The 9,852-nt window shown below is 48.3% G+C and overlaps 1 protein-coding gene across 3 annotated transcripts; it reads right to left on the reverse strand.

Annotated features, from left to right (window-relative positions):
• Nucleotides 1-2,052: 2,052 nt before the first annotated feature.
• On the reverse strand, nt 2,053-6,166 carry LOC125522383 (myb family transcription factor PHL7-like). 3 transcript variants are annotated; one of them, XM_048687458.1, is made up of 7 exons: nt 5,830-6,166; nt 4,359-4,446; nt 3,608-3,684; nt 3,483-3,525; nt 3,323-3,395; nt 3,122-3,191; nt 2,053-2,769 (listed from the first exon to the last, which is right to left on the reverse strand). In XM_048687458.1, the coding sequence occupies exons 2-7, from the start codon at nt 4,390-4,392 to the stop codon at nt 2,425-2,427; spliced, it is 642 nt and encodes a 213-aa protein (XP_048543415.1). In that variant the 5' UTR covers nt 4,393-4,446; nt 5,830-6,166; the 3' UTR covers nt 2,053-2,424. The 3 variants fall into 3 exon arrangements, with proteins under 3 accessions (XP_048543415.1, XP_048543407.1, XP_048543401.1); XM_048687450.1 differs by having other exon boundaries at nt 4,363-4,577; nt 5,830-6,162; XM_048687444.1 differs by lacking the exon at nt 5,830-6,166 and having other exon boundaries at nt 3,323-3,380; nt 4,363-4,577.
• Nucleotides 6,167-9,852: the final 3,686 nt, after the last annotated feature.

Here is a 9,852-nt window from a genome sequence, read left to right on the forward strand (position 1 = left end):
CATTGCTATGATGTGTTGAAGGATGATGAGAAATGGAAGAAGCGTGAAGATTTGGATGATTTGCATTTGAGCGACAAACGGAAGCGAACAATTAAGTTGGATGATGATGATGAGGAGGATGATGCATCAAGTGATGACGGCAAGAGAAGCACCACACCCAACTCGGTTTCATACTCGAAGCCAAAGCGGCCGGATGGGTGCAAGAAAGACAAAACCGAAAAGAAGAAGAGGAAAGGAGATAATGAGCTCAAAAATGCTATGGAAGCTATTGTGAAGGCAAGAAAAGAAGCCAACGAGGTGAGGAAAATGGCAAGGACCCAAGATGCCGTGGCCGAGGAGAGAAGGTTGGCGGCCGAGGAGAGGAGGGTGGCGGCCGAGGAGAGGAAGGTGGCTTTGGAGGAGAGGAAGGTGAGCAATCAGGAGCGAACTAGATTGTTGGAATGGGAGAAGCACTTGTTCTTCTTGGACACAACTAACCTCAATGCGGCGCAAAAGGAGTATGTCAATCTTGCCCAACAAGAAGTCTTGATCCAAAAAAAGCCATGGTTCGTGCAATGGGTGGCGGTGGCATCGGTGCCATGGGTGGCGGTGGCATCGGCACCATGGGTGGCAATGGCCTCGGCGCCATGGGTGGCATGGGTGGCTTGGGTGGCGGTGGTTTCGGCGCCATGGGTGGCATGGGTGGCTTGGGTGGCTTTGGAGCACCCCCGATGCTATGGCCACGATGGGAAGCATGAGTTTTGCTTCTCTCATGGGAGGCATGGGTGCACCTCCGGCCGCCATGGGCGGAATGTCTTTCGATGAGCCTCCTCGCACACATTCCCATGAAGATGCCGTTGAAGATCTTGTCAACACCGTCGGAGCTTCACGTAATGCGGTGCGCGATGAGGAGAGGGAGGAAGATTCATCTTCGGAGGCGAAAGAATCGTCTTCCGAAGATGAGGACGAGGACGAAGACGAGGACGAGGACGAGGAATGATATGTCTTTCCTTTGTGTATTGAACTTGATTTGCATTTTGAACTTGGTTGGATGAACTTATGGGCATGATTTTAAACTTGTGGGCATGAACTTCATCAACTTGTTTGTGTGAAATTTTTATTGTGTTGAAAATGTGCATCATTTTGTGTTGAAATATGCCATATGCAATGCACCGGCGAGTCGCGCGCGCTGCATTTTGACACGCTGCTGGAGCGATGCGCGCGCTGCTGGAACGACGCGCGGGCGCTATATTTTAACGCGGCCGCGCCAAACCAGCCGATGCGCGCGCGGCATATGTGTTTTTTGCGCGCGGCACGACCGGCGTCTATTGAAGATGCTCTAATATTTTGAGGTTGGTAGGCGATGGGGCATGAATTTTTCACCATTCACCCATAACCTCAAACCCACCATAGAGATACGAATTTTCCGTAGACCACCATTGATTTTCTTTTCTCTACTTTTTTTTGCGAGGTTATACCGCCGTTCTTATCAAAGAAAACATGGCTTTGAGCTGCAATGATCATATCCCTCAATCCAAACATTGCCTTGACAATAAGTCCAAAATAGTTGCCTAGAAGAGAATGTGCTGGCAAATGCTTTGGTGCTAACAGTTTTTGTTCTTCCAGAAACGCACAGCTGTGGGTTATTATCTGGCACGAACGGCCAAATGCATGCATCAAAGCATCCACCTCCACAAAATGTAAAAAAAAAAAAAAATAGCTCGAGTAAACAAATGGAGTAGCCCTTTAATTCATAGCTATCTGATCTTTTACTAGCTACTATATCATTTTTTTTCTCAACCCAAGGTATGTGATTCTGAGCACCACTAGCATCGAAAGCCTGTGCTCTGCCGAACTTGTGAATCTTCTCAAAGTAACAAAATATGCTACTGTATGGACTATTACTCCTTGAAAGGAACATTGCCCAGTGCTCTATTCATAGCACAGGACTATCCCCCAATATGGCAACTGGTACAACCAACCTCGTAAATGCAAAGTTACCCAGTAGCCAAGTTGATTTGTCAATAAAAATGTTGCTGCCAACATCCCAGATCTATGGCACAGGGGTCAATATAAGGTAAGCAGATTCAATGACTGAACTGAACAGAAATGTACAACTACCAGATAGCTTTCATGTAGCTTTAGGGCCTTGGTATTGCGTGTAAGCGTGCTCTGTTTCTTGCTACATGTTTCAGTTGAGGATTATCCTTCAAAAGAAGGGGATTGCTAACTGGGGACTTTAGAAACACCCTCATAATTACAAAGATCTGTATGGCGAAATACGACAACGACAACAACACTTAGTCGTGACTGAAGGGGTTGGGGCAGATCTGAAGGTCCAAACAGCGCTCATTCTGTTGTTAAGACGATATATATTCACATGCGATCGGCCATCCGTGGAGGTTAATAGCTCAGAAGTGTTTCCTTTGTAAGGAAGGCTTTGCTTTATGACTTGCTCAAACCAGGGTTTGCCTTAAACTCATCCACTTGGAATGCAGGATCGCATATGTTGGTCTTCGGACAGAGTTCTTGATCCCATGGGCCAATAAGATGGGATTCAAACCCTGGCTGTGTAACACCCCGGACCGCATCTGTTGACAGATCATCCAACCGTGGTTTCTTCGGAGAAGGCTGTATGCTGTCAGGGTAGTCATCTAAGGTAGGTGGTGAATGTGAAAGCTTCCTCTCCTCAGAACCTTCAAGTGAGCCACCAAGCTTTTGCTGCTCCTCTATGATCATCTGCAAGTACTTCCCTTGTGCTTCGATTCTCAGCTGCAACTGCTTTTGAACCTGACATGGTAACATGTGATGATTTAGTCTAGTCTTGGAAGGCTTGGAACAAAAATTTAAGTTGGCTCCGAAGAATACATCTCAGAGATGGCAGATTCAAAAATAAATAGTGCAGGCAAAATAAAAGAACTGTTAGCAAGAGGCAATCGAGGACAAAGTCATTTACAAGGAACCCACCCAAGTATAACTTCGGTGAATAATGGTTTAGTAGAATGGGGCAAGAAATCTGATTGTTGGAGTAAATCCCCAGCTGACAGCCCGAAAAAAGTACAGCATGGATGTGGCAAAATCCATTGAATAGGAAAAAAGAAATAATATGATTCAAAGAAGTTCACATGTTTTCATCACAAACCTCGAGTTGTTCATGGAGCCGCTTCTGAACTTCCATTTGCATCTTCAATGCTTCATTGATTTGTGAACCCCTGCAAAGATAAATGAAGAATATCTCTGTAAATATGTGATGTATTTTTAGCATGATATTAACCAGCATAAAAAGCCTATGTTAGCAGAGGATACAATCATGTGCACAGACAATTGAGTAAAGATCACTTACGGTGCAGAATCTGCATTAGAGAATGAATCACTAGAATCCTTCTTTTCGTCCTTGGAACCTACACCAGCTGCCACTTTAGAAAACCAAAGCATTCTCGGTATGAAGGAAGGCAAGAAGGGGAGTGTGCTAGGAAGGCAATGAAGCATAGAAGGGCATTTACCTTCAGCAGGAGATTCTGGTATGTACTTTGCAAGGCGATACTTCTACACAAGCAACAAGAGAAATAGAGTATTAGTGACCAGGCAAATATTTATTAGCTGTCTCCTCAAAAGAGACACTCTTTACCTGCAAATGGCTCTTCACGTGATATATTGTAATCCCCGGTACACCCATTACAGTCAGTACTCCTTTAGGTGTTGCTCCTGAAGATATGATGATACCAATACATTAACAAATCTCCGATGCATTGTACCTTGTGTACTTCAAATAAATAAACAACTATTATAGAAGGTTGTTTAGGGTTATCGATACATCAACAGTTTCCAATGCGATTGGGTAAGGTAACATGGCAGACACAGTTCCAAAGGACCATATTAACAACTTCTAGCAGACTAGCATGAATCACTGAAACATGAGGAACTTGTGTTTTGAGGGGAAGAGAAACTTGTGTGTTCACAGTCCATGACCTGATATATGCAGCAATCTCATCATAAAAAATAATGCATAAATCTGTTTCATAAACATTTGGAATATCAAAATTAGTTTAAACTTGAGTTTGTTAATATGCATGATACACAATGGATTCGACATAAAACCACCAAATTACAGGTTCTAGATATGCATTGTCCCACACCATCTAAAAATGTTTTCACTCAGAAATTGTGCTGCTGACAAGGTTCATGAGAAACCAAGCAGAATGAACCAACAAAATAAACGAAATTTATAGATCATAGTAAGTAACAAGCAGAATGAACCAACAAAATAAACGAAATTTATAGGTCATATTAAGTAACAAGCAGAATGAACCAACAAAATAAACGAAACTTATACATCATATCAAGTAAAACCACAAAAATTAATACTTAAGAGAGAATACCCACTATCTGGTCCACCAAGTTGGGCGATTGCATCCACAAAACGACTATGGAGATCAGAGGTCCATCTTAGACGTTGTTTGCCACTCCCTACAGGATTAGCAGGGTTGCTTATGTTGGATCCACCGAAAGCTCCAATGTTACTTACATGCTCACTATTCTGAGCCCTCTGTGGTGCAAAGGGCACAGAAAACTTCTTAGCATGGTACATCATGAGAGTACTGCAACAATTGTAAGAAATTGTCATACACATGAGCAAGGCCAAGAAATGTTATAATTTAGGATGAAACAAGTCTACATTTCTAATGCCATCCTGTATATCTAAACAGAACATATCAAGTTGACGGTAAAATGTAAATACAGCATACTGAGCGTTTTCTGGTATGAGGAAATTTCATCGTTTCTTAGACAGTTCATGAAATCCCGATCAGCATATTTATCTCAAGAAGTTGGTAAGTCTCCTGGTTTATAGTTAAAGGAGTTCTGCTGCTAGTAAAAGAGCAAAGAGGGCGAAACTGAATATGACAGACAATATTGACACAGCAGAGCACCAAAAACAAATCTGTATACCTAGTGGTACTATCAAGTATCAAATATCCAAATAGCCAACACTTGTTAAAATTTTAAGGTTACAGACGACGTATGGAGGGACTTTAACCTCTCCAAATCACATGAAGAGGACAAAGTTCATCGCAGGCTGCTTATTGAACTCTACATGGTAGAAAGACAAAAAAAAAATTGCAAGTAACAGAGGAAGACCAGTTGAGCTAGCTTCCCCATAAGAGTCAGTAGAACTGAAGCCCTGGAGGTAATCTCAGCCGTCCCCAAATGCCATGCCAATCGAAGTCACTAGACGAGGCCATGGCAAATGATCCACAACAAATGAAACTGGAGGGGGGCAAAATTTCACGCTACAGGTCGAATCAATCGAGATCACAGGCCATGTGCAAATTACCAGGGCCAGCACAAGATTCCAACCGGGCCTTTCCGGCCTCAGAGTCGCACAAGTCAGCACAGCAACAACGCACAGCTCATAACCGGAACGGGTTTATGAGCCAGGAAATCGGCAAAACACTAGCTCACCAGACCAAGCTTCGCCCCCAAAACGTCAGAAGCGCCGCCGCCACCCAAACGTGATCACCACCGCTCTTCTCACATCCACCCACAGGCCGCAGCCAATGGAATCTCACTAGAAGCTCCAGAAAATCCACTCCGCGGTCAGTAAAATTCACACTAACTACGCCTACCACCAGCAAGAGAGGAGCGGCAGTCACTCACCGGCCTCTGACACACAATTCCACCGCAATACGCCTCACAGAGCCGCGATCTCGACCTCACGGACGACAAAACCTCTCGGCAAAACACCCGCCCATTCCTCCCACACCAACAGACACGCTCAGCCGCCAAAGGCGAGTCCAAGAAATTCAGTAAAGAGACCGGCAGGGTGGAGCCGGGCAGCCGGCGTTTACTTACCGGCACGGAAGAGCTCAGCAGCCGCCGCCCCCGCCGCGACCGGGACCCGGCCGCTCGTCGCAGGTGCGCCGCGCTCGTCGGGGGATAGAGGGAGGGAGACAGTGCGGGAGGGAATCAAATGCTGCGGGCGTGCGGGCGTGCTGGTGCCCGGGGCCAATCAGGCGGAGGCGGATGGATGGCCCAATCGGGGCGCTGGGGTCCGGGCGGGGCGAGGATGGGAGCGGTGGTGCGAGTGGGAATGGGAGGGGAAAGCGGCAGGTGGTGGTGTCCGGCGAAAGCGACGCCGCGAGAGCGGAGCGCTTGGGAATCGGGACAGATCTTTTACACCCCTCGTCGTCGGAGCGACGAGACGAGCGCACCGTGGGCCTCCCGGCCGGCTCTATCTACTACTCCTACCACCCCTGGCCCTGGCCCGGGGCAAGGAAAACCGCCGGGCCCCGCGTGCGCCCCGCGGCAGGCGGGCCCGCGGGCCCTTGGGCCCTGTCAGCGAGGTACCGCCACCAGCAGTAGCGGTGGTACTGTACCTGTCTCGAAAAAAAATGGCGGTGCTGTACCAGATCTTTGTCCGCTCGGTTCGCTTGTCCCGGCGTCCCCAGCGGCGAGCGCGGCTTTCCCTTCCCTTCCCTCGCCGGGGACACTGTTCAACGGCGGTGTTTTGCTGGTTGGTTAAGCCCACCCCCGAGAATCTTCGGGGCCGCGTCGCATTGATGGCAGATTCCCATCAGTCTCTCCGAGATGCTGCTCATAAGATAGGGTGTGTCACTGCACTGCACGTGTGTATGAGTGTTTGTGTCTGTACTTATGCTTAAAAAAAAGATTCCTCTCGGCCTCCGCTGCCATTCCGTCCCATCCCGTCCAATCCACCCGTGGCCCATCACGTGGCCCGCAGTGGCATGCCCTGCCCTTGCCGTGATCGGACCGGCTGCACGTGCATCCGTTTCCCCTTCGTGTTCTGCTAGGTGGTGTCCGTATTTACTACCGCGGACAAATGGCTGCAAAATGCCGGTTACTGGACACTGCCCGTAAGCAGGCCTGCCACGACGGATAAAAAAGAGGAGGGATAAAGCCGTGCCCGCGAAATACAGCTGCAAAGGGTGGGGGGCGGATCCTGGGAAGAAGTGTGGGCGACGCGAGCGATCCCGTTGCAATCATGGCCCGGGAGGGAAGGATTCAAGGGGAAGAAAGGAGGAGGAGGAGGAGCGCATTGACATGCCATGATGCCCCTATCTAACGGCAAAGGAGGAGAAAGGAGGGAGGCTAGGGGAGGGAGGGGAGGGGACGTCGGACGGGAGAATCATTGTGATCTGCTGCGATGCGAGCGCGCAGGCAGGCTCGACGGGAAAAAGTACCTCAAAAGCAACGACGGTTTGGACGAAACAAAACGCGCGGCAGAGGTGAGCCCACCTGCGGCTGCGGTGCGCCCGTAAACAAGTCACGGTGAAGCAGAAAGCTCCGGCGACAGGTCATCTCGTCTCGTGTCATCTCAACCTTCGTCGCTGCATGCGCGCGCGCGCGCGAATTGTTAAAGGAAGCCGTGGACTTCCGTTCTACGATTTCCTTCTTGTTCGGCTTCAACGCAGCGCTCTCGGGTCCGGTCGGTCGGTCGGTCGCCCGCCCTGCCCAGCCCGTTTCCTTCAGTACTCCTTGGACTGTGGTAGGGGCCGGCCAGGGAGGAGGGCCCCGGCAGCGGCAGCGGCAGCGGATCGATTCGACCGGACGGCGACGCCATCGGCTGCAAAAGCGTCGTCGAGAAAAGCGTCGGAAGGATTCGGGGTCAAGGCAGCGGATTCTCCTCGATGAGCGTTTCCACGCTGCCACCTCCCCCGCTTGCATTTTCTCTCCTTGCGCCCGCTGCCGGCAAATTTGACAGTTTTGACCTCTCGACGAAATCAATTCAGAGAATAAACTGCCCGTCAAACAATTTCACGTCCCTAACCTTTTTGTGTAGCGCCCGCCACGCAGGCGTCACACACTACGGTGCAATGCCCAGCTCGGGGGCGTTGCACGCCAGTCCATGTGCAGCGCCTAGCGCTCGGGCGCTACACTGTGACTTATCCAGCGGCGGCAGCCCTCTCCTCCCCCCACCCCATTGCAAGATTCAAACAGAAGAAACCGTGGCGGCCCTCTCCTCTCCCCCTCTCAATCCCCTCTCCTAAATTCTTCAGATCTGACGATTTGGTCCGTGGATTCCTTCACCAATCCATCCTAGAAGGTACTCTCCTCCGATCCCCTTCTTTCTATCCATAGAATGTATGGTATTTTGAAGATTTGGGGAACCCTTGTTTGAATCTTGCATGTATTGGATTTGGGGAACCCTTGTTAGATTAGAATGTTGCATGGATGTATCTAGATGTATTTTAGTTCTAGATACATCCATTTTTTCGACGAGTAATTTGGAATGGAGGGAGTATATTTTATTGAAAAGATATGGTTTGGATACATAGGTTGATATGTTATTTTATATGGAAAAGAGATTTGTATTAAATTTTGCATGAAGTAGGCCTAGTTTAGTTTATTTGTGTTGAAATTATATTTGTATTGACAAAAATGCTTTGGATACATATGCTTTGAATTTTGTATGTACTAGGCGTGCTTTAGTTTATTTGTATTCAAAAGATGATCGTGTTGACAAGAAAGTTTTTTTTCAAAATTGTTAGGATGGTTTGGCTTCTCGATGATCACTGGGACAAACAACACCGGTCATACGCTATGGCGGTGGAGCAGCGGGTAATAATGAAAGTGGCCGGTTTTATGAATTTCGTGTTTATTTCAAACACAAATGCCCCATATGTAATGTTATGATTTGTTTGTTTGTAGGAGCTTGCCCCTCTGAAGCTTTGTTCTCACAGGGTCACCCTTGGGTGGATGCGCTATGATGAGCGATACACACTGTATGTAAGGGAGACGGGACTTCTCTCTTTCATTCAGATGGTCAGACGGTCGACGCCGCCCAACAATGCTCCAGCACTCACCGCGCTTATTGATCATTGGCGGCCGAAGACACACAGTTTCCATCTTCGGACCGGGGAGATGACCGTGACGCTCCAAGATATTGCTATGATTACCGGTCTTCCTATCGATGGGAATCCTCTATGTATGAGCACCGATTTTGATGGGTGGCGCGCGCAGATGAATGCCCTTATCGGTATGGTTCCTCCGGAGCCTCGGGAACCAGCAGCAGAAGACAAGAAGAAGGAAAGAGTCGCAGCCGGTGCTCCTTTCACGTGGATTACTGAGCACTTTGGTACTTGCCCACCGGAAGCTAATGAGGGCACGGTCAAGACATATGCTCGTGTCTACATGTGGTACGTGATATCCAGGACTATGTTTGCTGATGGCACAGGCAAGAATGCTCCATGGATGTGGCTGAAGGCGTTGACCATCTTCGATAGCAATTGGAGTTGGGGTTCGGCGACACTGGCTTACTTGTATAGACATGTATGAAGTTGTTTTTTTTCACTTCATTGCTACATTATGAATGCGATCTTGCTCTTAATTCAACCATGTTCTCTTTTATGTGCAATTGGACGAAGCCTGTTGTAGGTCATCTGGAGGTATTGGTGGTTGTTTGCTCGCACTTTCCATATGGAGTTGGGAGCGTTTGGCGGTTGGACGCCCGAAGACCGTGAAGTACGATGATTGGGACGACAAAGGCGACCCACTACGGCGATCCACTTGGGCTTACAAGTGGGATGTGTTAAATGAGACGACAGATGATCCCTCGGTCATGTACAAGTTGTACCAGAGCGAGCTTGACGCGATCACGCCTGAGTAGGTGAATCGACATTGCATAAGTGATTATGATGCTTCTATTGTAAGTCGATATCAATTTTGCATTCTATCTCATTTTGCAGGTGGTATGGGAGTCGTATGGAACAGGAGACAATTTTGGTAACCCTATAGAGTTCAGGCTGAATCCGATGTGCACTAGGGATAGGGATCTCTGGCGTATGCGGTGCCCACTCATGTGCAACTGGGCGGTTGAGCTTCACCTCCCACATCGAGTGCGCCGTCAATTTGGTT

Source organism: Triticum urartu, chromosome 1 (assembly GCF_003073215.2).
Source record: "Triticum urartu cultivar G1812 chromosome 1, Tu2.1, whole genome shotgun sequence".
Classification (NCBI taxonomy): Eukaryota; Viridiplantae; Streptophyta; class Magnoliopsida; order Poales; family Poaceae; genus Triticum; species Triticum urartu.